This window comes from Notolabrus celidotus, chromosome 13, assembly GCF_009762535.1.
Source record: "Notolabrus celidotus isolate fNotCel1 chromosome 13, fNotCel1.pri, whole genome shotgun sequence".
Lineage (NCBI taxonomy): Eukaryota > Metazoa > Chordata > Actinopteri > Labriformes > Labridae > Notolabrus > Notolabrus celidotus.
In genome coordinates this window covers 12,846,422-12,873,429 of record NC_048284.1, presented here as the reverse complement: position 1 = coordinate 12,873,429, position 27,008 = coordinate 12,846,422, and the positions used below count along the sequence as shown (strand labels likewise).

At 39.0% G+C, this 27,008-nt stretch overlaps 4 protein-coding genes and 2 long non-coding RNA genes across 6 annotated transcripts in view; 4 read left to right on the top strand and 2 right to left on the bottom strand.

The window, feature by feature from the left end:
* grm1a (glutamate receptor, metabotropic 1a) overlaps window positions 1-3,062 on the bottom strand; it is a 52,358-nt gene extending 49,296 nt beyond the window's left edge. Inside the window, exon 1 of the mRNA XM_034699332.1 lies at window positions 2,927-3,062. The gene's annotated coding sequence lies outside the window, so the exon portion shown is untranslated. The remainder of the gene's footprint in view (window positions 1-2,926) is intronic.
* On the top strand, window positions 2,986-10,884 carry LOC117824006 (F-box only protein 30-like). The gene is given in 5 exon segments (XM_034699331.1): window positions 2,986-3,097; window positions 3,902-3,994; window positions 5,392-5,704; window positions 5,706-7,406; window positions 9,968-10,884. Coding segments are annotated over 3 exon segments (2,172 nt in total). The 5' UTR covers window positions 2,986-3,097; window positions 3,902-3,994; window positions 5,392-5,428; the 3' UTR covers window positions 10,163-10,884.
* Window positions 10,885-13,051: 2,167 nt separating this feature from the next.
* On the top strand, window positions 13,052-15,977 carry LOC117824621. Its single transcript, XR_004633615.1, has 2 exons — window positions 13,052-13,162; window positions 15,806-15,977. It is a non-coding gene; the product is annotated as an uncharacterized LOC117824621 (long non-coding RNA).
* A 1,210-nt stretch (window positions 15,978-17,187) lies between these two features.
* Window positions 17,188-24,444, top strand: LOC117824619 (hydroperoxide isomerase ALOXE3-like). Its single transcript, XM_034700154.1, has 14 exons — window positions 17,188-17,769; window positions 18,383-18,587; window positions 18,721-18,802; window positions 18,886-19,008; window positions 19,093-19,196; window positions 20,337-20,509; window positions 20,598-20,741; window positions 20,880-21,083; window positions 22,458-22,544; window positions 22,653-22,819; window positions 22,925-23,046; window positions 23,156-23,256; window positions 23,390-23,560; window positions 23,645-24,444. The coding sequence occupies exons 1-14, from the start codon at window positions 17,623-17,625 to the stop codon at window positions 23,822-23,824; spliced, it is 2,010 nt and encodes a 669-aa protein (XP_034556045.1). The 5' UTR covers window positions 17,188-17,622; the 3' UTR covers window positions 23,825-24,444.
* Window positions 18,071-26,545, bottom strand: LOC117824622. Its single transcript, XR_004633616.1, has 3 exons — window positions 26,170-26,545; window positions 21,018-21,076; window positions 18,071-18,571 (listed from the first exon to the last, which is right to left on the bottom strand). It is a non-coding gene; the product is annotated as an uncharacterized LOC117824622 (long non-coding RNA).
* Window positions 26,034-27,008, top strand: part of epm2a (EPM2A glucan phosphatase, laforin) — a 22,150-nt gene continuing 21,175 nt past the window's right edge. Inside the window, exon 1 of the mRNA XM_034700155.1 lies at window positions 26,034-26,458. Within this exon, the coding sequence (XP_034556046.1) occupies window positions 26,200-26,458 (259 nt within the window). The 5' untranslated portion in view covers window positions 26,034-26,199. The remainder of the gene's footprint in view (window positions 26,459-27,008) is intronic.

Genomic DNA, 27,008 nt, shown 5'->3' with positions numbered 1-27,008 from the left:
AGTGGTATGAACAAAATGACAGTACAGCTTGATTTGATTAGATTTTGATTTGATTTGAAATAAAGGCTTGATCCAGTGCTGGACAGCTCCACCAAACAGGTGGGCGTGGTAAAGGTGAGTTCAAAGCACTAAGGTGGTGGTCATCCTCCATTGTGCTTACTCATTTATTACAGGTGTCATGGATTGGTATGCTAGGTGACAATGAATAAAGCTGGCATTGACAGGGGGGACCTTTGAAGGCCTATGAGATTTATGTCGTGGGTCTTGCTCAGCCAGTAAATCTCATAAGAAGCACAAATGTTTGCATGCCACCATGCTTGGATTTCCCAATATACAAATTGAAAACAGTCTGAGAAAGAGAAAATCCCAGCAGATGCTGTGATTGCATTTTGTTTTCATACTTAATCCCCTGAACATGGGTTTTAATACAGCATACAGTATATCTTGTAACAACCGGACACTATAAGCTCATGCATGTAAACAACAATAACAAAGAGTTTTAAATGCAAGATGTGAAGACAACCACTTTATTTTTCTTTCTTCCTTAACTATAAAGAAAAATAAATTATCATTATTTTAGAAATTATACTATGATGGTCCCACGGTCTGCATGGGTTTGTTTCATCTCTCAAAGACAAGTATATATACAGTCCTGTCTTACTGCTGTGTCCATGAGTCAGCTCTTCCAACTCCGGGGGTGCAGTTTTTGTAGGTGACCCCGACCTCGAGACGTGGCGTCTGTCATGAGTTACAAAATGTGTTGAGGCAAAAGTCTAACTACAAGCTTGGAGGCCTCTCAAATAAAAAATGATGCAACAGCGACATCCTCTGTTTGGAACTGGTTACTGCACTACCTCGAAAAGATGTATCAGAAAAATGTGAATGCTGGAAAGTGATGAAGTGATCTGTCTGTTTAAATCAAAGCTATTTCAAAATGTTTTTTTCATTACAAAGACAACTGATTATAAATATACACGAACGATACGACACACAATAAGTGCATCAAAACTACTAGCAATTTAGTTTGAATGTACATGAATTAAACCTGTTACACCATATACTGTAAATAAAATAGTCTATTAATCACACAATCTTTTTTCCAAAATTTCTAATTTTACTGATAAAACTTTATTTAAAACTGGTTTGATAAAAGTGGAGTACAATTTCACTACTTTGCTAAGCTAGCTGAAGCTGGTAGCTGTTTTAATCTTCCTGGTAAATTATTTCTAACATATTTGCGCTTTTACTTATTATATTTAACATTTATATTTATATTTAACATTTATATTTATATTGAGCATTTAAATTTATATTTAGCATTTAGATTTATATTTAACATTAAGATTTAACAGTGATTTTAACAATATATATTTCACAACAAAATTAAATGAGAAAAAGATCACAAATATTCCTCTATATGTTTTAATCTGGTAAATTCTTTATAATACATTTGTGCTTTTACTTATCATATTTAACATTTATATTTATTAACATTTATATTTAACGTTGAACATTTATATTTATATTTAACATTTATATTTATATTTATACTTATAATTTATATTTATATTTAAAATTAAGATTTCGATTTAACATTTAGATTTCGATTTAACATTTAGATTTCGATTTAACATTTAGATTCATATTTAGCATTTAGATTTAACAGGGATTTTAACTCAATATATTTTTCAAAACAATATTAAATGAGAAGAAGATCACAAATATTCCTCTATATGTTTTAATCTGGTAAATTCTTTATAATACATTTGTGCTTTTACTTATCATATTTAACATTTATATTTATTAACATTTATATTTAACGTTGAACATTTATATTTATATTTAACATTTATATTTATATTTATATTTATAATTTATATTTATATTTAACATTAAGATTTCGATTTAACATTTAGATTTCGATTTAACATTTAGATTCATATTTAGCATTTAGATTTAACAGGGATTTTAACTCAATATATTTTTCAAAAACAATATTAAATGTGAAGAAGATCACAAATATTCCTCTAAATGTGATAAAAAAAAGTGACTTTTAAAAATGCAATCTACATTTTTTTTGACATTTTGGAGCTAAATGTGGAGAATTGTAGATGTTATTTTCAGTGTGCACAACTTTACAAACGGGCATATTTACTTCTTAAATTCCCTTCCTGACACTATATTTTCTTTATTTAATCTTCATCTAAAATAGCACAAAATTCAATTTCATCCGTTGATTTGTGTCTTTTTGTTTTCAATGTGCTTTTCAAGAGTCCAGACCATAGACTGTGGTCCAGACGCTTGAATGATTGACGCCAAATGAATAAAGTTTTTTGTCAATAAAGTTTTCAACAGAAAAACAGCAGAATGAGAAGAACTGTTAGCTAGCTTGTGTTAGCAGTTCCGCCACAGAGGTAGCCCCAGTAAGAGCTGGTTCTATTTGAATTGACCAGCCAAACACATCTAATAACACGCTTCACTGCCAACACAGCGATAAGGTGAGAAGCTACTCGCATGATAACACAATGTTCTTTTCTTAAGTTAGCTTATCGTGAACTTCCGAGCTAGCTAGCTGGCCGTAGGTGCCAAGCATTAGCCGGTGTTCTGTCGAGTTGTGCTACTATGTTGAGAGAAGCTACTGTAACGTTTATCGATAGCAGACTATTTATTATCTCTATTTATTCGAGTTTAAGAGGATAAGTGTACCTTAAGATTTTGAGGATCATGTTTTGGAACTATTTTTTATTTCTCAGTATACTTATATCCCCTATTAAATACTGCTCCTTGTACAGAATCACTCTTCAAATAACACCACTCAGTTTCATTTGCGTTGCCAGAGTATGGATTGATAATTCAAAATCACTGTGAAGTATTTCAGGAGAAGAGTATCATAATGAATTTTCATCTGCTATCAAAAAATACTCACAGCAGTGACGTGCTTAGCATTGTGGCCGTACGCATGCGTGGAGCCGCTTAGGTAGGAAGCAATATTCGCTAGAACACCGGCTGCCAGTTTATCCCATCGCTGATTGTCATTGTTATCAAAACAAGTAGTTTTTAAAGCGTCAGAAGAGTTGACAACAAACAGGCTCGCAGTGTAAGTGTGTATTCAAGCTAGTGTGCAGAGTAGCACAAGCTTCTCCTGTTGTAACGTTTTTTTTTTGCTGTAGTAAAGGTTGTTATTAATAAACTGTAACTGCAAGGAACGAAAATGTGCTTTAGTACTGTTTATTTCTGCTATCAAAGGCCTTTTTAGGACACTTGTAAGCTAAGTGAGACAGAAAGATTGGCTCCTGGATAAAAAGTCATCACTAGCATCGACTTAGATAATATCTAAGGATTTAGTTTTGATTACATTTTTCGTCAATGCCTCAGTAACTATAGATGGCGTACGATACCTGATACCAAAACAATCTGCCTTTTTAATTAATTTATAAAAGCTTTTCCTCTCCAGAATAAACTCAACAATGCTCATCAGTGGTGTTGGTATGTTAAAGCACAGATTGCATCAGCTGTAGCTTCATAATGACCATCTCATTTGCATTTACACTACTCTATCAATACATGTGATTACAGCACTTAAATGGAGTATCAATCAGGTTGAATTTACTGGAGGAAACACACAGTGAAATAACTATAACCAGCTGTGCCACGTGCAAACTGCATATAAATTGCATACAGTTTTTACAACACCATTATTTGTAGTTTGTGTGTCTGTAAAGTATGTTATGATTGTTTCTGCAGTCAGTAAGTAATCGTACACATCTACTGGAAGTACAATGTTTACAAAAGTAGATGCCACTCAAACTACCTTTGCAAATCATTCAACTTTCAAACAAAATATCTCAAATAAAACTGCCTATCTTCAGATTTAAAGCTATTGTTTATTCTGTTTGTTTAGGTCTGCCCAGCACTCCCTCCTGAAATGTCCCAAACTTAGGAAAGGAAAGGTTTTGACCTCCCTGATATCGAGCTGGGAAGCTTCCCTAATAAGGTACTGGTTTGAGACAGCCTTTTAGATGCGTCACGTGACTGCAGATGACTTCCACATAGGGTGGAGTGGGGGCACTGTTTCACAGTCATCCTGCAGTCTTTAGAAATGATGGCAGAGCCTCAGATAGTTTGGGTTTGCTTAGTCATGCAGCGTGTTTGGCAGTTCCATTTCATTAACTTTGATTACAGTTCAGCTGTTATATAGTGTGTGCGTGTATGTGTGTGTGTGTGTGTGTGTGTGTGTGTGTGTGTGTGTGTGTGTGTGTGTGTGTGTGTTTGTGTGTGTGTTTGTGTGTGTGTGTGTGTGTGTGTGTTCCATTTCTAATGGACAGAGCCATAAATTAAGCCCAGGTTAATTATAATTAATTCACTCCCACTGTGCATTGTTAAAGTATAAACTACTTTTTTGTATCACACCTCATTCTTTTCTCTTAAGTTATATTTTTGGGCATTTTTCTTTTTTTTGAATGGATGGGACAGCTGAAGAAAGACAGGAAATGTGGGGAGTGGAGAGCAGGGGAAGACATCCAGCAAATCGCTGAGGCAGGAGTCGAGTTTAACTTCTGTCTGCCCTTTTTAAGATTTTACTTTCCTCTGTGTTTGATAAACCTACAGGAGTTTTTCCGTTTCTGCTGAACACTATGTTTCAAGTATGGATATTGTACTTAATACTTTGGTTTCTGGTGCAATAACTCATAACCATGTGCAATATTGTAGTTTATCCCATAACATATTTTATTATTATTGTCATCCACTAAATGTGCACTCTGGCTTAGGCTAAGTTAACTTATTTCATGTCTGTAAAAGTACTTCTTTACCTGTCTTTGCACAGATAGTATTAACATTTTTATTTAGAACTTTTGTATTTGTATTAAGGTTTATATATGTATTGCACTTACTGTCTTGTTGTGTCCTTACTGTCTTGTTGTGTCCCTACTGTCTTGTATCCTTACTGTCTTGTTGTGTCCTTACTGTCTTGTTGTGTCCCTACTGTCTTGTTGTATCCTTACTGTCTTGTTGTGTCCTTACTGTCTTAAGTACCAGTGTTCCATTCACTACGTCAAATTCCTTGTGTGTGCGACCTCACTTGGCAATAAAGCTTTCTTGAATCTTGATATTGTGAAGCATAGTGACATCTGGTGGTTAACTCTAATTATAGCAGAACTAAAAGTAGCACGTGTGTAACAAAGGTCTGGGAGAGGGACATTTTTTTTGCCTCTAAAACTGATGTTTAGTATAGTTTAGTTTGGTAGGATCCCCATCAGCTGTCACATTGCAAAATTCTTCCTGGAATCTCCAACAGCTCTACAGTAGTGACAGTGTGTTTAAAGATAATAATAGTTGTAGTGGCAGTTTTCTTGCATCAGTTTAAAAATGTCTCTTTCTTTTCTGTGACAGGACATTTGATTCCTCAGCGTCACCCTCGGGGCTGAAGATGGACAAGGACCATGTCCACTGTGTGTCCTGTGTAACCCAGAGATGCACGGTCAGACCTGAACCAGGCGTTTGTTGTGATCTCATCTCCTGTCCTCAGGTGTGTGGCGCTGCATTTCACTCCTGCAAAGCTACTGAACACCACCTTTTGTGCCCGCTGGTGAGGGTGCAGTGCCTGAACAGCAACTATGGCTGCCCGGCCACCCTGCTGCGCAATCAAATGTACGCACACCTCGAAGTGTGTCCTGCTGGAGTGGTGTGCTGCACCATGGAGTGGGAACAGGTGGCCCGTGAGCTGCCTGGACTATACGTCCTATGAGAGCCTGAGCCGAGGGGTGGAGGAGGCAGAGCAGCTGGACATGGCGCTCGCCCTTCAGGACCAGCGTACGCTACTTGAGTCCCTCAAGGTGATTGCCATGACACCAACTACTGAGAGAGAGCTGCTTGTTCCTGCTGGTAAAGACGCCAGGACAAAAGATTCAGCTTTGCTTGTTTCTGCTCCTGAGGCCTCCACTCTTACTGAGTCACCTACTTCGTCATCGTCATCATGTCAGCCACAAGCTCCCCCAGCGGGCTCGGCAAAGGAGAAGATAGCCAGTGGAATTAACGGCTTGAACGAGGAGCACTTTGGTAAACTTTATGAGGCCACAGTTGAGACAGCAAGAAGTTTATGTGCTGCTTTGGACTTTGTTAGCAGTGCAAAATCTATTGACAACAGTATCGACAAAGGAGCTGCTCTGCAGGAAAGTAGCAATGGAGACATTCAGAGCGGACTGCAAGATAAAACAGAAGCTGCTGAAGGATTGGACAAAAAAGAAACAGGGGAGCAAAGTGTTTGTTCCAGCTGTTTGAAGGAAAATGGGGCTCTTAAAGAGCCAGATCGAAAGATTTTAAACGCCACAAATGGACCGCTGTCAGGTGAAGCAGATGCCTCTAAAGCAGGAGTTGCTGTGGTCACCCCTACACTGGAACAGGGCATCCCCAGTGTGTTCCTAGTTCTTTTCGGAAACCACGGGCCAGAGCGAAAGTTCCATGACTACCAGTTTTTTAGGAGCCAGGGCAAATGTTTTTTACCCAATGGAAGGATAGGTTTTGTTCCAGACCGGTCTCTTTATAGACTGAGACCCAAAATGGAAGACAAATCAGTGGATACCTCCGACCTGGAGCAGGAGGAGGATCCCATGGGTCTTGGGGAGATAGATCTGATCACAGCTGCTCTGCTCTTCTGTTTGGAGGAGTCGAGAGAGTGTAGAAGGATCTCTGATACGGTCTACGTCGATGGCTTTCGCGTTGACTTCGGGACACAGACTTTCACTTTCCCTGCAGCAATCTTGGTAACAAACACAAGAGTGGGTGACATGGCCTCTGCCTCTGCCTGTGACCATGCTGCCCCCCAGCTCCCTTACCCCAGCCCCTTCTGCACTTTGCGCCTGGGCCTTGTACTCGAAGCTCTGGAGGTGGAGGCGGTCCCACACAACCGCTACCTCCCTCCCAACCCGCGCTACCAGCACATGTTCCCCTTCGTCTGTGCCCAGTCATTCCGCCGGGACCAGTTCTCATCCCATTTCACAAACGTCCACGGTGACATTCACGCCGGCCTCAACGGCTGGATGGAGCACCGCTGTCCCCTGGCTTATTACGGCTGCACATTTTCCCAGCGGAGGTTTTATCCATCCACCCGGGGGGGCAAAGTGATTCATGACAAGAGCCTCAGGGCCTTCGGGGTTCAGCCTTGCCCAAGGGGCAAACTTCCAGGTGACTCCAAGTCTGACCAAATAAGTGGGCTTCCCATTGAGATTCTGTGGCACATAGCAGGGTTTCTGGACAGTTTCAGCCTCTGTCAGCTGGCACTGGTGTCACGGACTATGAGGGAGGTGTGTGCCAGTCTACTGCAGAGCAGGGGCATTGTGGAGCTGCAGTGGGAGCGGAAACAAAGCCCTGGTGCTCCTGGCACCGTGTCATGGCAGGTCAAGAACAAAGTGAGTAGAAAACCCAAACTGTTAACATACTGTATGTGAATATTTGATAGTTTCAAGAAGAGCAAATCACTGAATCATCATCAGTCTCCAACATTCAGAAAAATGTATGCACCTTTAGCCCATGATTAATGTGCCACTATAGCTCTTTGGTAAAAATGTTAACATACAATGAAATAAAATGAAAACAGCTTGCAGTATTTCTAACACAGAGGGGCAAAAAGCAATGTTTTTTAATTAAAGATTGTAAGTTAGTGGTGAAAAAACTTAAATGTGCAGTTTTAAAGATAAAATGGGACATTTTTTGGAAATTTCCTAGCTCCTTTTATTTATTTTTTGCAGAGTCAGATGAGAAAATAAATGTATTTATGTATTTATTATTTAAAAGGACCATGCATATTAATTAACACTTCTGTAAATATGCCAGAGTTAGCCAAAAGGCTAGTTTACATCCGTTGTCCCTTGCCAGATGTTAAAAAGGCTCCCTAAAAAGATCAAGATTAAACAAAGAAAATTGAGTAAAATAATATCAAAATAAGAAGACAGAGGAGAACCAAAACACAAACAAACAAACAAACAAAAGAGAGAAGAAAAGAAAAGTACAAATTGCACCATATGATTAAAAATGACTAAAAGCTACATAAGGACATGATATGACCATCTTTGAGAACGTGTCCATGGACATAAATACAGTGGGGCAAAAAAGTATTTAGTCAGCCACTGATTTTGCAAGTTCTCCCACTTAGAAAGATGAGAGAGGTCTGTAATTTTCACTAGAGGTACACTTCAACTATGAGAGACAAAATGAGAAAAAAATCCAGGTAATCACATTGTAGGATTTTTAAAGAATGTATCTGTAAATTATGGTGGAAAATAAGTATTTGGTCAATAACAAAAGTTCAACTCAATACTTTGTGACATAACCTTCGTTGGCAATGACAGAGGTCAAACGTTTCCTGTAAGTCTTCACCAGGTTTGCACACACTGTAGCTGGTATTTTGGCCCATTCCTCTATGGCTGGGAAGAGTGAATCTACAATAGGCAAGCAGGTTGGTGTGAATAAATCAACTGTGGGAGCAATTGTTAGAAAATTGAAGACATACAAGACCATTGATAATCTCCCTCGATCTGGGGCCCCACACAAGATCTCATCCCGTGGGGTCAAAATGATCATGAGAACGGTGAGCAAAAACCCCAGAACTAACGGAGGGACCTGAATGACCTGCAGAGAGCTGGGACCAAAGTAACAAAGGCTACCATCAGTAACACATTACGCCGAGAGGGACTCAAACCTGCAGCGCCAGGCGTGTCCCCTGCTTAAGCCAGTACATGTCCAGGCCCGTCTGAAGTTTGCCAGAGAGCATATGGATGATCCAGAAGAGGATTGGGAGAATATCATGTGGTCAGATGAAACCAAAATAGAACTTTTTGGTAAAAACTCAACTCATTGTGTTTGGAGGAAGAAGAATGCTGAGTTGCATCCCAAGAACACCATACCTACTGTGAAGCATGGGGGTGGAAACCTCATGCTTTGGGCTGTTTTACTGCAAAAGGGGACAGGATGACTGATCCGTGTTAAGGAAGAATGAACGGGCATGTATCGTGAGATTTTAGCCAAAACCTCCTTCCATCAGTGAGAGCATTGAAGAGGAACGTGGCTGGGTCTTCCAGCATGACAATGATCCCACACACCGCTCGGGCAACGAAGTAGGTCCTGGAGTGGCCTAGCCAGTCTCCAGACCTCAACCCCATAGAAAATTTGTGGAGGGAGTTGAAAGTCAGCAAAAGCCCCAAAACATCACTTCTCTAGAGGAGATCTGCATTGAAGAATGGGCCAAAATACCAGCTACAGTTTGTGCAAACCTGGTGAAGTCTTACAGGAAACGTTTGACCTCTGTCATTGCCAACAAAGGTTATGTTACAAAGTATTGAGTTGAACTTTTGTTATTGACCAAATACTTATTTTCCACCATAATTTACAGATACATTCTTTAAAAATCCTACAATGTGATTTCCTGGATTTGTTTTCTTATTTTGTCTCTCATAGTTGAAGTGTACCTCTGATGAAAATTACTGACCTCTCTCATCTTTCTAAGTGGGAGAACTTGCAAAATCAGTGGCTGACTAAATACTTTTTTGCCCCACTGTACATGGAGCAAGACAATCAGGAAGCAGCAATAAGGAAATGTTAAAGAAGACACATGCAGACACAACAGGACAACATTTAACAGTGCTGTACATATATAATATGAACAGGAAATAACACTTTCTAGTCTGCCAGCTGCAGCTAAGCTTTTCCAGCCCGATGACGATAACATTTCTTGTTCATGAGAATGGTCATCCTGGTGTCAATAAGGCTTTAAATATTCCACCCAAACAACACATAAATATGTTGAACTAGCCCTTTAAATATTTGATTAAGTACAAGAAATATTCTAAGATTTAGAGGAGCTGCAACATAACTACAGAATTTGTGTGTGCATGAGGACTTTTTGAGGTAACTCCTCAACAAATCAACAGGAGTCCTCTTTAATGTCAGTGCATGTTTTCCTCTCCTGTCCCAGGTGTGGAGATTCACCACCGCCTTCAGCCCTGTGTCATCGTGGGGTTTCACCGACCTCCCCAGCATGTCGGACCACCTCAAAAAGTGCCCCTTCAACACAGTGGAGCACAAGACGGAGCCCATACCTCTTCCCGCCATGTGCACCGCACGAGATGGACACTCCCTGCGCCGCGTTCTGCGTCACGTTAACCACTGACCAAAAAACACGGCATGAACTCACGCATCTGCACCAGAATCACTCCGGTATTACGTGGATGATGCAATTTTCTCTGTCTTGCTAAACGAGTTACTCTTCCTGTGTCACACTAGATTTTGAAAGCCTTAATGAAATAACACCTTATCTACCTGCCAAAATGAAGCTCTGTCGTTCCTATGTGGAGAAAAAAAAAACAGATATAGATTTGCATGGGTTTGTGCTGAATTTACTTCCTTATTCTGATAAGACAAATGTATTTTTTGAAGACGAATATGCACATTAGATGTATATTATTCTGAATGATTCTCAGAGAAAATGGAGTCTCACTGTTTTCTTGCCTTTCTGTGGTAGCCATGGGAAAAGCAGGTCGTTGGTTATTTAGCATTTTTTCTGTGTCACAGATTTTATGCCAGCACTTTACTCAAGATTTGCTTATCCCTTTTAATGTTACTAAGGGACACTAAATGATCTTATCTCTCTGATCACTTTAAAGTTTCACCCCTATGCATATGTGGTTTGAAGGATGTCAGTAAAAGACTCACAGTAGTTGGATATTAATGCAAAGAAAGCCCCAAATTGCACTACAGTTTGCTACGATTTAATAAAGTCTCTACCGCCTTTTATGTATTTATTTGTCTTTTAAGCTCTTTTTCAGTTTAGTATAAATGTAATTGCTGTTTTATCAAAGCAGGTCTGGATTAAAGGAAGATATCTTACATTTCCCTTCAGATTTTATCGTCTCTTTTTTAACAGAGCACGTTTTCCAATAGCGTCACATGCCTTCATAGTTATAATTCACAGGTCTGTGTTTGCTGATATGTTTGAGGACCTCACATTGTCTAATAATGCCAGCATTATTCAACATACAATCACCTTAATCTTAGAAAACAGGGTGCCATTGGCCTATCAGTTTAAGTGCACACTCCATACACAGGGGTTACAGTCCTCTTTACAGCGGCTGCTGGTTCAACTCCCAGCCTGGACCATTTGCTGCATGTCTTCCTCCTCTCCACATTTCCGCTCTCTTCAGCTATCTTATCAATAATGGCGAAAATACCGCCCAATTTGACTTAAACACAAGGTACTCATGCTGTAAGGATGAGTGCTCAGTGAAGAAACTCACTCCACTATGCCCTCTACTGAGTTCATTAGCCAACCACATGGCTCATCATGTCCCCCAAAGCCCAAGATAGTTAGGTCAGATTGGCAGTGAGAGCCAGCACATCACTGGGGTTATTAAGTGGGCACCTCCCAGGCCCACGACACCTCGGAGAGACTTAACAGTTAGCTCTAGCAACCAAGCGCAACCCCCCTCCATGATGTTAGAAGACGAGAGAAAATGATAAAAGAACATCTAAAACTGAGAAAACAATAAACCATGTATATACGATTACCAGGTTGATGGAGTAACCTTTTTTGTTTAAACTCAGCTGAGGAGTGGTTATTGGTATTCTTGCTTGCAATAAAGTTTGCATCACTGGATTTTGACTCATAGAACTTCACTGAAATCACAACTTAGTGCTACAAATAACTTTGAATTGCAAGGCTAAGCCTTGGGGCAACTTCAACCTTTGAGGGTTTTCTTTTAAAAATGTTCAAGGCCTATTATGCTTTCTGAAGATTATGCTTAATCAGGAGGACACATGACCATTATTAGAATGAATACAAAGTACAAGTAAAGGAAATGTAATTGGTTTCAAGGACTTTTTATTCCATGGTCATACACAAAAGTACCAGACATTAAAATGTACCTGATAATCAAACTCTGAAAGAAGTCAGGGAGTCAACAAAACTTGTTTCATCATCGTTCAGGGAGCAAGAATATTTGTGCAGAGTTCCACAGAAGAGAGATTGTTGTTGTTTTCAAACTTGTTTTTATTCTTGTTTTCTTGTTTTCTTCTCTAAAATACAAACCTGAAACTCAGAAACATGTACATCCACACAATGAACAAACACAAAGAGAAACAACAGTAAACAAAACAAACAATGAAAATCATAATAAATAACACTATAATTATTACAACAATAAAACTTTGAGGATGTCATGTGTTTTTAATATAATGTTTTAAACATATTACACAATATAACATAAGATTGTCAATTCAAGTCAGGAGCCTGAGAGTTTCATGTGGGTTTATCCTCCCAGGAACATGAACACTATGACACACCATCCAACTGTGTGCAGATCTCTATGGTGCAGATTTTTTACTCATTAAATGCCTTGTTGATATTATAAATATGAATGAGAGTGAAAATTCTGAAGAATAACATCTAATTATAATTATGATGAAGCCATGTTTTTTTAACCGCCTGTAAAGGTGTGCAGTTATTGAGTAGACCTTGCATCTTCTATCTATTCATAACAATAACACCCCTAAAATGTAAGCTCAGAGTCTCAGAAACTAAGTGTTACTGCATAGGTGCATTGATTTATGTAATTTTTCATTATTAAGAAAAATTGACCAATACAACATTCCTAAAAATTTCAACATATGTCTGATAACATTTGATAAGTTGTAGACTGTTCACCTCCTCCTCCAAAACACTTTATCTTGTAATCAGGGAACATCCATTATGACGTATGTTGCTGCCTCTCTTGGCCAGGTCACCCTTGCGAAAGAGGTTTCGATCTCAATGGGTCTTTTACCTGGTTAAATAAAGGTTAAATAAAAAATAAAAATAAATCCAACAGCTGTCTGCTGTTTATTAATCACTCAGGTGTTGTTTGGATTCCTTCTGAACATGATTATTGGTTAAAATAAAAGGTTACATCTGTGAACCCAGAGTAGAAACTCTGATGTTTGCACATTTGTGACACCACAACATATAATAGTTTTAATGCAAAGCAATCTCTCTGTGTAGTCATAGTTTGGTTTGTCATGCTTTTGTTGTTGTAGCAGCAGAGTACACCATGACTATGGTACCCTGATCGACACTGAAAGGCAGTCTGAGCACACTCAGCTGACTCTTAACAGTGAATAACAAAACTGGTGATTTAAGGTAAGTGATTAAACTACAAACATTTACATTGTTCATATCTGTTGTCATTTAATGCAAAACCTAAATTCCAATCTTGTAAGATCAAGTTTTTGTTCTGTGAACTCCAGCGGAAGATTGAACACCAACCTTTCCTTTGGCTTTAGTCGGGGATTGATTATGTTGTACTGAAGAATTTGGTCTTTATTAATAATCCTGATAATATTTCTCTGCAATTACAGTTGGGAACTTTTACAGTGACTCTGGGGGAAATTTCCTTTCCACAAATCTCCCAAAAATCTTGGTGTTGCCCCAAGATCGTTGTACAGGGAGAGTTTTTCAGCTGTCATGGATGGCTGTCAATTAGGAGATCTTAGGTTAGTGAGTAGGCTACGCAACGAGGAGGCAGCTATACAATGGCTTCATAGATTTCAAACATCCTGTTGATGAACTATTTGCGAGATGTACTCTTTTATTTGAATTAGTCCCTTGGTTGTAATCCACCCAGTAAGAAGCTTTTGAAGACCTCCATCTTTGAATAGTAGAGCAACAAAAAAAAGAAGAAACTAATGTACTCATAGACAAATGTCCTCATCCATTGGCTGAGCCAGCTAATTGGCCTCTGGCATCACCGTTGGTTAATTTCTGGGTCTAAAAAAGAAAAATGACATGAAACACTTATTTTGCACAGCATCTGCCCAAAGTTTGGAACACAGCCTCTGATTGGTCAACATACTTGACACAAGACAACAAGAAGTGCAGAGTGGATGGTTCACAGTTTTCAAAGTGAAAAAAGACAGACAAGAAGACATCAATTATTGGATTTATGTGATGGGCTTTCATTGAGTTTAATGAGGGAATTATCCCCCAGCAGGGTCAGGTGTGGTCCCTAATTGCTCCTGAGTGTAGCAGGTGTGGGAAGCTTATTTATATATACACATGGACTCGGGTGTCCTGTGCTGACTCATTAGCTCTCCTTCTGAGTGGATTGCTTGCATGTTCTGTACATTGTGTGTGTTGCCGAAGCATAACAAAACCTCCTGTAATTTGCCCCACCCCTCTCTTGTAAGGGGTTTGTTCTCTTGAAGTTGGGCGGGTCTTTACCAAAGTCTTTTAGTTCTTGTTCAACCTGTCCCTGGTAGCCTCTGAGTTTCTGTTCAAGAGTGTACCTGGGTCGTCCAGATACTTTGGTTTCCTGTCAGTTGCTCTTCCTGTTAGTTTTCTTGTCATCTTTTTGTATTATTTTTCCTTTAATTGACAGGACAGCTGAAAAGATACAGGAACTGTGGGGATTAGAGAGTGGGGGAAGACATGCAGCAAATGGTCAAGGCCTGGAATCAATCCTGCAACCACTGTGACTAGGATTATAGCCTCTGAATATGGGGCATGCACTTAGACCGTGCCCTATGAAGCTTTGTCTAAGGAAAACTGTTGGCCCTCTTTGTTTTGTTTGTCCTATCCATTGATTGCTTTGTTTTTAATGGTTATTCTTTTTGGAATAACTTTTTAAAAAAACCTGTAGTCCACATTTGCGTCCCACTCCCGCTCATCCTGACAGATTTGTAATTATGGATTCGCAATTAAGTCTTCAGATTTGCGGAAAAGTTGCAAGTTAACACAAATTGCAAGTTTAACGATAAAGGTGTGATGATTGATTTTGAATTCGCATTACTTTGCTGAATTGCTACCTTGTAACTTCTGCAGGGACCGACACAATGTGACAGACGGAATTGGCATATAATTATCAACCATTTCTCTATGCTCTCATGTCCTCTTTCAGCTGCTTATCACCCATCATCAACACACCCTTGGCAAATGGCCAAGGGTGTGTTGATGGTGGGTGATTGCCAGCCTTGGAAATGTACGACTTCTAAACTCTTTCATACGGTTTGTTGAAACTGTCAAACCACCAGATTACTTCAAATTATAACTTACAATTCTTGAGATCTCCTAGATGTAGAGCTGGAAGAAATGTTGGTCTATCAAAAGTCTGTCAAAAAATGTTTGCATCGAACAAATCTAAGTTTTTTTCTTGATGATGGAGCCAGACGTAAAGTTTAAGCTCCTCCAAAGCTACAGCAAAACCTGGAAAAGCCCACTTAGGCTGGGGGGATAAGAAGGGCAAGGTTTAAACTTCACAGTGAGTTTGGAACAAACATATCAGTTATAAAAGCTGTGGAATCTAAGAAGAGCTGACAGAGGATTTCCTTATAGAACAGGGGTGGGCAATTCATTTTCCCAAGGGGCCACATGAGAGACAGGGACTGCTTAGCAGGGCTGGACAAAAAACTGAACTCAACTCTGCTCAACATAAGTTATAGCTTTTTATTAAAAGCAGCATTTTTTTTGGTTTTGACTAGAAACTCAAAACATTTAAGGTACTGTATCATGAAAACAGCCATTGTGAAAATACCAATATTGTAACACTCTTCCATAAATATTTACAGATTTGAAAATGTGCACATCTTTGCAATATTTAAATCGTAACATCAACTCGGCGTGTTTTGTCTCATAGTGGCGGCTTAAATTGTGATCCTTAAACACAGGGATCTGTTCTCCACAAACTAAGCACACTGCTTTACCTTTGACTTCATAAAATAAATACTTAACTGTCCAAGTCTTGTCAAAAACTCTACATTCTGTGTCAATCTTTCTTTTTTTTCACAGAGCGGACATCTTTGAGGGCTAGCAGTTAGCCTACTTAGCCAATCACGGACTGTGTGCTTTGCGGCATATACGTCTGCAGGCTGCCACCTGCCATGCACGTCAAGTCGGGCATGCGACCGCATGTAAATCACAAAAAAAAAGTTGCCTTCAAAATAAAAGTATTTCAATAAAAGCACTGCATTGGATGCATGGTGTATGCTTATTTACTGTACATTTTATTTCTGAATCTGATCACCCATTAACCTCACACGGGCCAGTTAGGGCCTGTCAAAGGGCTGGATGTGGCCCTGGGGCCGTAAAATGCCCAGGTCTGTTATAGAAGGTCCAGGATTTTTTGCTAAGCTAAGAGGAATGAGAACATCAACAACAGATGTCTGAGAAACCCATCCAAAAGTCATCATTTAACTTTAAAAGGGAGGATTATGGACCTGATTTGAACTCCTGTAAAGTAATGACTGATGACTTGAACTGCTCTTCCTCTGAGTCATTTACCGTAAAGATGGTTGTCTCTGTCTGTTCTTTTATTGGATTTTTATTTGCTCTTACAGTGTTTTTATTCTTTTTAAGTGTTTTATTTGTTTTATCATGATTCTTCTACTTTATTCTATTTTATTTTCTGATTTATGTTCTGTGTGTCTTAACTTATTTTACGTCAGTGTGCAGCACTTGCTAAACTTGATTGTTTTTTTAAATGTGCTATATAAATAAAGTGGATTGGATTGGATTACAACGTATCTTATCAGCAAAACCAGTACAAATCGTACATAGAGCCAATCCTTACAGGAAAATTGGTTCCTCAAGGTCAGTTGAAAGGCAGTTTGGACTAACAGTGTAGTGGATTTTGGATTCAATTAAAATTATATATGAGAGTAATGTGTTAGAAAAGTTAAGAGTCCTGTAAAAGTTTTTAAAGAATCCAAACGTGACTTTTCCCAAGAATGATGAACAAACAAAGAAAAACTTTAAAACATTTATCATCTACAAAAAAACTAAAAACCCCACATTCCTAGAAACATTAAAACATATTTTAAAAACTGTGCTGCAGGATACAAAGTACATTTCTCTCCAGATAACGCCGTTATACCGGTAGTTTGGAAGTGTTGTTTTACACCTTCTGCAAATAAAGCAGGTCCACGCATGCAGGTGCTGAGGAATTTGTCCTTAGGGCTAGGAGTTTTAGCATGGTCACTGGACTTTACTATTATCTTTTTTGGTTGGAATTAGAAATGTATTTGAGAGTATTCTACAAATAATGTTGAAGTTAAATATAAAAGTTCTGTATTGTAATTGTATGCAAGCAGGCACAGATTACAGGGGATAAGGGGTGCTAATGAGCAAAAGTCATATTCGTGTTTGAAAAATGAATGCACAATGCCTCTTGCTGTTCACAGAAATTCTATAAAATGATCAGTTTATTTTTTTAAATGCAGACATCAAGTGCTCAAAGTAATACAGTACACAGATATATTAAATTTGAAGGTCTCAGGTGTCAGACAGGGTTTTTGCTTTGGGACTAAAATGGCAAGTTGAGCAAATCTGAGGTTCCTTAACTTTGCTTTTACCCAGCTCCATGCACATTAAAAACCAGAACTACAACATTGCTTGGAGTTACACCTACTTGACCTGTCACATATGTCGACAAAGAGACTTTGGAGGTGGTCTCAACACAGCTAAAATTAGGGGAGGGATTTCAAGAGAAAGAGGCTGTGGGCAAGAGGTCTGATAACAGGTCAGTTAAACCTGAAGCAGCAGTTGCTTTACAAACACATAGAGATTTAACTTCTTTAGGTCTTCTTGACAGTTTCCACCCAGCAGCCATGCCTGAGTATCAGTTAGAGGTGACCACAGGTGACATGAAACATGCCGGAACATTTGATAACATTTATGTCACTTTGTTTGGAACTGAAAGGCAGAGTGAGAGAACCAAACTGGACAACTTTGGCATCGACTTTTTGGCTGGAAAGGTGAGTTAAATCTAGTAGATTCTCATTTAAGGTGATGAAATGTAAAGGTTTTGTGATTCCTAACAAATAGCTCCATCAGGAAATGATCTAGAGTGCAGTTAACATTTTGATTCTCAGTTTGAGATCTGTGAGGCGCAAAAGGAGAATCCTGAGTTTGTTGAAGCACAGACATATGACAAACCAATTTGTGGCTCGCTTTTTTCAGTGAGACTAAACTAATTGTATTCACAGTATTACTGAGTTTAAAAATGCTACATGTATAAGAAAAAGACAAAATTCCAGGAACGATTTAATGCAATGATTTCTTGCTGTGGAATTTAATGATTTCTATCACAAGGTGCACCTTTACTGAAGATTTGCATCAATGTGAACACACTTAACCCTCACAGTCACATACTGTTCCTCTGTTTGTATTCACATGTTTAATTGCAGTTCCCCCCTTCATACATAACCTGTTTGAGATCCACAGACATTTGCCTTTTAATGGCACATATATGTCTAAGTTCCACCATGCACCGTCGACAACTGAAAACATCTCAACTAATAAAAGGTTCATCACGTGCCAAATGTACTTTTTTTTTTAAAGTTAAATATGTCAACCTTTCTTTTAAAGGTAGGGACCTACACTCTGAAAACCAGTTTGTCTGTGGGGACGCTCCTGCTGCTCAAGGTGGAGAAGGACCCTTTTTTCATTCTCCCAGAAGACGAGTGGTTCTGCTCCAAAATTGTGGTGACAACTCCAGAGGGGGACGTCCTCCTATTCCCCTGTTACAGATGGGTCTCCAGAGGAGAAGTGGTGGAGCTGAGAGGAGGGAAAGGTCTGCTTTTAATGCCCAGAATCTTTTATAGCCTCACAATTTCCATATATGACTTGATCCTGCTTATTTCCACAGTTTATTTTGACTATTTCGGTTTACTGTTCAACATCCTGTCTTTCATTTTTTCGCCAAGCTGCAAAGGTTTTTGAGGACGACCACCCCCTGCTTATTGAGCACCGGAAAAAAGAGCTGACAACCAAGAAGAGCTTCTACAAGTAAGTGTTGAAGTGCTGCAAATATGATCAGTGGCTTGTCTTTGTGCTTTCCTTCAACTTTATTTGTTTGCTTGTTTTTTAAGATGGAAAATTTTGGCTGAAGGTCTGTCCCACATCAACCATTTCGACACCCCATCTGAGCTTCCAGCTGAGATTCGCTTCTCAGAGTCCAAATCAACTGAAGTAGCCAACACACAGAAGATAACGTGAGTCTTTAAAGATGTATTCCACAGACTTTAAAGGAGTAGTTGTGAATATCTGTTTCTTTTGTTTATCACTTCGTCCTGCAGGGGTCTTGAACTAAAGATCAAAGGGCTGCTTGGATCGGCTGAGAAGTGGGAAAGCATTGATGACATGAAACGAATCTTCTACTTCAAAAACACAACATTGTCAGGTATTTTCTTTTTCTCAGGTTTCCAGTTCTACAGCATTGATCACTACAAAAATGTTCAAATTTGTACCAAATGTCATGGCACAGATAAGTGATCATTTCAAAGCAGCAGCAAATGCCAGCCTCCCGCAGATCCTCCACAAAGTAAAAACTGGTTTTCCTAGATCTCTGATAAGTTATCACATAGGCCAATCAGATGTTGGCAGATTTACATCCTGAGACTGCTTCACAAACTGAGTTTTCTAGATGACATAGAAAAGAGAAAAACGTACCTTTAAGTATAATGAAGACGTTCAGGGTTTTTTTTTTTTTTAATAAATGAACAAACTTTATTTAATTGTGAATTAAATTGCTTGCGGCCTGCAACAGTCAGGCTGTTTTTGAAAACTGCCTACTATATTAGCAGTACGTGCTGATTTGGCTAAAATTCAATATGTAGTAAGTAGTATGTGAACAAGAGCAAAATCTGCAGTATGCCAAAACTCCCTGGATGTCAACAGATTCGGGAATATGCATCGGACCAGTCTGCCTCGCGTACTGTTTCCCACAATGCACAGCCCCGTTCCGCTTTTTCTTTTCTCTTCTTTTTTTGACGGGGGAACTCAGTTTGTAGGTGCTGAGAACATTATTAAATTCCATATAAACCACTTTCTAACTTTTAAAATCATAAGTTGATGCTAAAGAAGAAGTTCCTCTATCAGCTTCGCCGTTGTTTACTTCCACATTCCGAAACCAGAAATTCAGTGAAGTCTTGCTCCGCGTACTGCAACACAGATTGAACAGAACAGTCATACTACATACTTAATTCAAACGCAGTATATAGTAGGCAGTACCTACTGTCTACTACATTAGTAGATAGTATGTAGCAGGCTGTTTCGAAAACAGCCAAAATAGTCAACATAAGTCCCGCCTCCAACAAGGGAAATAGCCAATCATACTTTGTGAGTTTTGGTGACGCCTGGGGTGGCCAAGCAGATTTCAACTGGGCCCATGCAACCCCTTCCCACCCCTAAGGACACATCCCTGTTTCAGACTCCTTTTTTTCTTAACAGGAACAAACATATTCTTGATTTTTCACAAAATTACCAAGCTTTACTGTTTAATTGAATGAGATATCTCATATGTTGTTTGCTTTTTTTCAAGACTATGTTGCAGAGCACTGGAAGGAGGACAACTTATTTGGATCCCAGTTCCTGAATGGTGTCAACCCCAATGTGATCAAGAGCTGCTCCAAGCTTCCTTCAAACTTCCATGTCACAGATGAGATGGTGAAGCCATTTTTGGAGGAGGGAAGCTCTCTGAAGAAGGAAATGAAGGTATGAAAGTTTCTGAATTCTTTTCTATTGACATTGATTTACTGCTGTTTTTGTCATACACACTTCTTTTATTTTCCCTCCCATACAGAAAGGCAAAATATTCCTCTATGACCAGAAGATAATGGATGGAATACAAGGTCGGGTCTACAATGGTGAACCTCTGCATCTTACAGCAGGTCTCTGTTTGCTCTACCTGAACCCTGAAAACAAACTGATGCCAATTGCAATACAGGTATTTGTCCGACACAGCAAATCACTTACCTTTTTTAAAGGTATATGAAATAAAAGTCTATCTGTATCTGGAAGAGTCCAGTTACATTCAACTCTACAACAGTATGATAACAGAGGGTTTCTTCCCGTCATGTTTCAGCTGTATCAAGAGCCCTCTGAGCAGAACCCCATCTTTCTGCCCAGTGACCCGGAAACAGACTGGCTGCTAGCAAAGATGTTTATCAGAAACGCAGATGTAATCGATCACCAAGCGGTCCAACACCTCATGAAGACTCACTTTCTGGCAGAAGTCTACGCTGTCGCCACTCTGCGCTGCTTCCCCGTCATTCATCCCATCTACAAGGTACAATCACACAGAGAGATAAGAGTGTCAGTGTCCTTCTATTTCTATTCTCCTGATGGAAGCAGACTGATTTTTAAAGTATCTTGTGCGCACTTTATGTCTTTATTACACCATGAATAGTCGGGGAGAGGAAAATGAGGAGAAGAAAAGATGAGGACACAGGCATTTCATTATCCAAGGTTGAAGTATTTTGTCATGACTACAGCTTGAGCTCTCTTCAGATACTTTAACTTAAATCTACCTTAGTGCACACAGCTATCTAAGACTTCAAACACCGTACCAAATTGATTGTCCCTTGTTTCTTTTATTTATCCAGATTTATTCAGCTTCATGAATATAACTTTTTATTCTCTTAAAGCTCCTGTGAAAACTTTTTATTGGTTATGAAATGGACTCAAATTAATACTGACCCCTCTTTAAGACCTACAAAAACAAAAAAGATAATTTCTTTATAGTCTTTATTAATGTCTGAAACTGCTGCCATGGGGTAAGTGTCAAAAAAGTGATGTCTACATAGATTTGTCCTTAGAGCTGCATTTACTTTAGTAAAGATTCTCAATAAGTTATACATTTGACTGTGAAAGGAAGCAGGATGAGAAGACAAAATCAGCAAAGACAAAAGGAGGTACCACTTTGTCCACAGGGGCCACCTAATCAACATAAACAAAGTTCTTTATAGGAGCTTTATTTATTTATTTTGGTTTCCCTTAAATATATTTTTAAAAGTCATGTTGACTTGGCTGAAGGGAGAGTATGATATGTTTCTCTGTTGTTTCTTCTTATTAAACAACTATCAATTATGGTTATTACCAATAATGTCGTTTTTTGCATTATGGGGATAAAAATAAAAACAATCTTTATTTATATAGCACTTTTCTAAACAGGGTTACAACGTGCTTTCAAAAGAAAACAATAAAAGAGAAATGTAAGGAAGATAGTGACTAAAAGTTTAAAAAACTGCAGCAAAGACCCACAAAGTGACAGAGATATAAAGGAGGATAAAAAGGTTATGGCCACCAACAGATAACAGGAAATAAAACAATGTTGGGTGGAAAAAGAGGTTAAAGATTAAAACAATCAAAATATCAGAAATATGAAATATAAAAATATATAATCCTGCCAGTGATACTGCCTGTAAGAGAATAAAAACATCCTCTGTGAGAAAAATGTGTTACTAAGGTTTTGATAAAAAGTGGCTTTTTTATGACAATCTGACAAACTTGTTGTAGATCAGGATATTTTGTTTGGTTTATTTTCACATTTTTGTTTAGTTTTCAGCTTCATATAATAAACAACACAACCAGGACATGCTGCCTGTAATATGCTGAAATAACTATAATTGTTTGTTTCTTTCATTATCCTCTATCTCTACAGTTGCTGTTCCCACACTTTCGACACACTCTCCATATAAACACAGGAGGCAGAACGTCTCTTTTTGGACCTGAAGGGGCTTTGAGCATAGTATGGCTACCTAACTTATGTTATTCTAACTACTCACCCTATTTCAGTATTGTGTATCAATGAAAAGTTCTTTTTTTTAAATATTACTTCTGTGTTTTTGACTTTCAGAGCACACCTGGATATGATGGTCTGATAGAGCTCATGGGAAAGGCTCTGCGTCAACTGACCTACAGCTCCCTCTGTCTGCCAGACGACATCACTGCACGAGGACTGGAGTCCATCCCCAACTTCTACTACAGAGACGATGGCATGAAACTGTGGAACATCATCAACAGGTTTCCCTTTAACACATACTGCATCATACTGCACGTAATTTATGTGATTTTCACTCACAAATGAATAGAATTTTAAAGTTGAATCCATTATTTTGTGTTTCCCAGCTTTGTGAAGGCAGTGGTCGATCACTTTTACCCCTCAGACAGTGAGGTCCAAAAAGACACAGAGCTGCAGGAATGGATCAGTGAGATATTCACACATGGAGTCCTGGGAAACAAAGCCTCAGGTCTGATGTAACCTGTTTTCTGGAGTAACTCAAAAACACAGCTTGCGTGCAGTATTAAAATCAAGCTTGGATATTATAAGTTAACAGATAACATTTGTTCCACTGACAGGGTTTCCATCATGCTTTAAAACTGCTGAGGAAGTGACCAAGTTCACCACCATGGTGATCTTCACAGCAACAGCTCAACATGCTGCAGTCAATAATGGACAGGTGAGGAAATGGTTACTGTAGGAAAACTAAATTAATGTTTGCACAAGTATGAGGTTTATCTTGGCATTGAAGAGCAGGAACAGGAAAATGTAAACAAGTAATTCTTATAAAAGAAACTTCTCTGAAAATCTAGTATGACTACAACTCCTGGATGCCCAATGGCTCGCTCCTGCTGCACAAACCTCCTCCATCCACTAAGGGGCAGTCAACAACTGAGACCATTCTGGAGACTCTCCCAGATGTTGGAGAGACAGTCATCTTTGCTGCAATACTTTGGTTGCTCTCAGAGAAATACACAGATGAGGTATGACTATCCACGTTCTTTAATCAGTTTTAAAACCTGGAACCTGTGCAGACTGAAGAGCTATTCCTTTTTGTTGCTTGGCAGATTCCCTTGGGTGCATACCCTGAAGAGCGATTCGACGAGCCTGATGTTAAACGGATGATTAAAGAATTTCAAGCAGAGTTGTCCTACCTCAGCGAGGACATTACAGCAAGAAACTCAGAGCTTAAAGTACCTTACACGTATCTAAACCCTAAAGAGATAGAGAACAGTATTGCTATTTAAGAAAATCATTGCAGGTAAATGCATCACTGCAACTCTCATCAACTATCATGCACACTGGAGGGTGTCACATTTTGATATGTGTATATACAACAGGCAAACTGCTGGAGACTGTAAGTGAGGTGTTGAATGCTGAGACAAGGAGACTAGTGCAAAATAAGTGGGACAGCTGCATGTTGAGCAGCATCTGATTACTCTAGTCCCTATTTGTTAATGGAAAATGTAGTCCAAAACATTTGATTACTCATTTATTGTTCTATGTATATGTGTGTTTGTATTTTCTGCAGACAACTTTTTGGCATGCTTCTAAACATTCATTTAAAACATCAATCCAGAGCAGAACTTCTGAGTCATGGTTATCTGTCATATCAAAGTTCAGGCTCAAAACTGATTTGTCTTTCTGTTCTTATTAGCCAAACAGATGTGATTTAACTCCTTTCATTCACCAATGCTTTCTTTTTTTATAGTATTCAGAAACAGTGTTGTGTTTTATTTCTTTGTAAGTTTAAATGCTGACATTCTTAATCCATGAAATCACATACAAATGGTCATCTTTGTCAATATGTCTTTTGTTCACTCTATCATAGTTTCACTACATGAATTCAAGAAATAAAGAACAGAAGAAAAGTTGCTCATTCAGTCCCTATGCACTAAAAAAAACTGTGAAATCTATGACATGCCCTGGTATCCACAGATTGCAATACACAAGACATTACCTAGACATAAGATTGAGGCGGACTTACTACTTATAGTTTGGAGTGCTGATCAGTTTTAACATTTTCCAGGCAAATCCTCCCTTCACTTCATTCACAAACATGTAAAATAGGATAAAGTGCTGATTGATTTTACACTGAAGGAGAAAGGGTCAACTTTCCTGTAGCAGTAACACCTCCAAATATATACTTTTGGCCAGGATTCCAACCCTATTTTCACAATAATATCTCAAATATATGGGAGATGTTTCTTTTTTCTGCTTTATCATTTTTTTCTGTGTGATATTCTCTTGGCCGTGAAGACAATAACTCCCATAATCCCATTATTCCATGACAGCATCAAATACAATGTATGTTTATTTTATTGTTTTAACCACAAGCTGCTGGAATCACGTACTGTATCTTTGAATCATTTTTGCCATTTGGGAAGCTGTTATTGATTTTACTGTTAAACTCTGATGCTTTGAAGATGTAGACCTATTTCTGCTATTTAGTATAGCTGACATGATGGATTGGCTGTTATTAAAACAGCTTGAGAACCCAAGTCAGAAGGTCATATATAATTTAAACCAGGGGTGTCAAACATACAGCCTGCGGGCCAAAACCGGTCTGCCAGAGGTTCCAATCCAGCCCGTGGACAACTTCCCAAAGTGAAAAAATTACAAAGAAGACATTAACAACAATTTTTCAATAAAATTAACTACTATTTCAGATTTGTCCTCTTGGGGTCGCATAAAATCAAAGTGCTGATGGAATGCACCTGAACAGCGCTCTGGGAGAATATTTGCAGTCTGCATAATCCGGTGGAAATTCATAGACTTTTTAGAGCACTTCATGATCCAATCAACCCTAAAGTTTTAGTCTATGTGAAGTTGTAACAGCTCTGGATCCACCTTTTTTGAAAAAAAGGAGCCACATATCATGTGCATGCTTACCATACATGTGCGTATGTCATAGGTATGCTCCGTCACTACTAGCACTAGCACTACACCCCTGCATACAACACTGTCCAGCAAGACAGGGGGGGGGGGGGGGGGGGGGGGGGGGGGGGGGGGGCCATAATAGTCAGCTTTACCTTCTTCATTATTGTAATCTATCTGTTCTTTTGCTGTTAACATTACACACTGGGTGTCAGGTGAATGGGAAACCTGTGTGCTTGGTGTGTTCGCAGCAGGTTTCAGTGCTTAAACAACATCATATTTGGCCCCACTATGAGACTCATCCTGGCAAAAAATACAACAGCTGTTTTTCTAAAAAGATTTAGAGTTGTCCTTCTCTATAGGTTATTATGTTATGTTGTGATTTTACTGGTCCGGCCCACTTGAGATCAAATGTGGCCCCTGAACTGAAATGAGTTTGACACTCCTGATTCAAACCATTGCTAAAAGGAGACTCTGGGTAAAACTGCTCTTGACCTAAGCTCTAAATTGTTAAAGGCATGAGCAGTAATTTAGAAATATCCCATGAACACCGGGCCAGTTGTAAGGTCCAACGTAATCCTGACAGAGTGGGACCTCTTTGCTCCTAGCCCTCTTTGTTTTAAAGTACAAACGACCTGTTTATTTTTGGCTGAAACCACACTGACCATGGACGATAAGGCCTGATACCAGAGCTTTAATACGGGTTATATAATACCTCAAGTCGTCGAGGATACATCCTTTAGCTATGGTTGTGACAATGTTATTCAGATTCGGTGTCATCCTCACCCCGGAGACTTCAGATATGGAGGTGCTTGTTTTGGGCTCGCGCGAGGAAATGGGTCACTGGGACCCGGACAGAGCGGTTCAGATGAGAGCCTCACAGAAGCTCGTGTCAACAAATGAACCGTGTCTGTGGATCGGAGAAGTGCAGCTGGCAGAGCCGTGCAGAGACACGCTGTGGTTCAAGTTCATCAAAAGAGTGAATGGAGCTTTTGTCTGGGAAGGTACACATCAGCAATACTGTCCTCAAACGCAGCACGTTCAGCCCTATGGTTCAGCCTTGTGCATGTGAATGTCGCCTCTGAGACGTCACGCAGATTTAATGTACCGTAATTCCAACCATGGGGAACCACAGCCTCCATGTTTGTTTGTGTGATGTATCTTTGTGTCCACAGGGTGGCGGTAGAACACTTTCAAGTACTCTGATTTCACAGTAACTGTGAACTTACATTATGAGTTAAATTGCGAATTTTAACTCATGTTGTTAATTTAATGCTTAACCCTCCTGTTACCCTGAAATTTTCTAACATCTTTTATCCATGTGGTCAATTTGACCCCAGCAATTTAAACCTCCAGAAACTGATTGGTACCTAGGTTTCAGTGTCAGGTCCTTTATTTTTCTTTGTTGACTACCTAAATAGCCTTTAAATAAGATATATTTCAGATTCAGATTCAGATTCAGACAACTGTATTGACCCCAAGAAGGGCAATTAATTTATAGCTTACCATACAAAATTTAACATCTACAACACATCCATCATATATAGATGCTAC

What these genes read in the sequence shown, in the direction of transcription:
- LOC117824619 (XM_034700154.1), top strand. Translation starts at nt 17,623, where the DNA reads ATGCCTGAGTATCAGTTAGAGGTGACCACAGGTGACATGAAACATGCC. An exon ending in CTCTGAAGAAGGAAATGAAG is followed by an intron (nt 20,510 to 20,597) that starts GTATGAAAGTTT and finishes CCTCCCATACAG; the next exon opens with AAAGGCAAAATATTCCTCTA. An exon ending in CTGAAGGGGCTTTGAGCATA is followed by an intron (nt 22,545 to 22,652) that starts GTATGGCTACCT and finishes TTTGACTTTCAG; the next exon opens with AGCACACCTGGATATGATGG.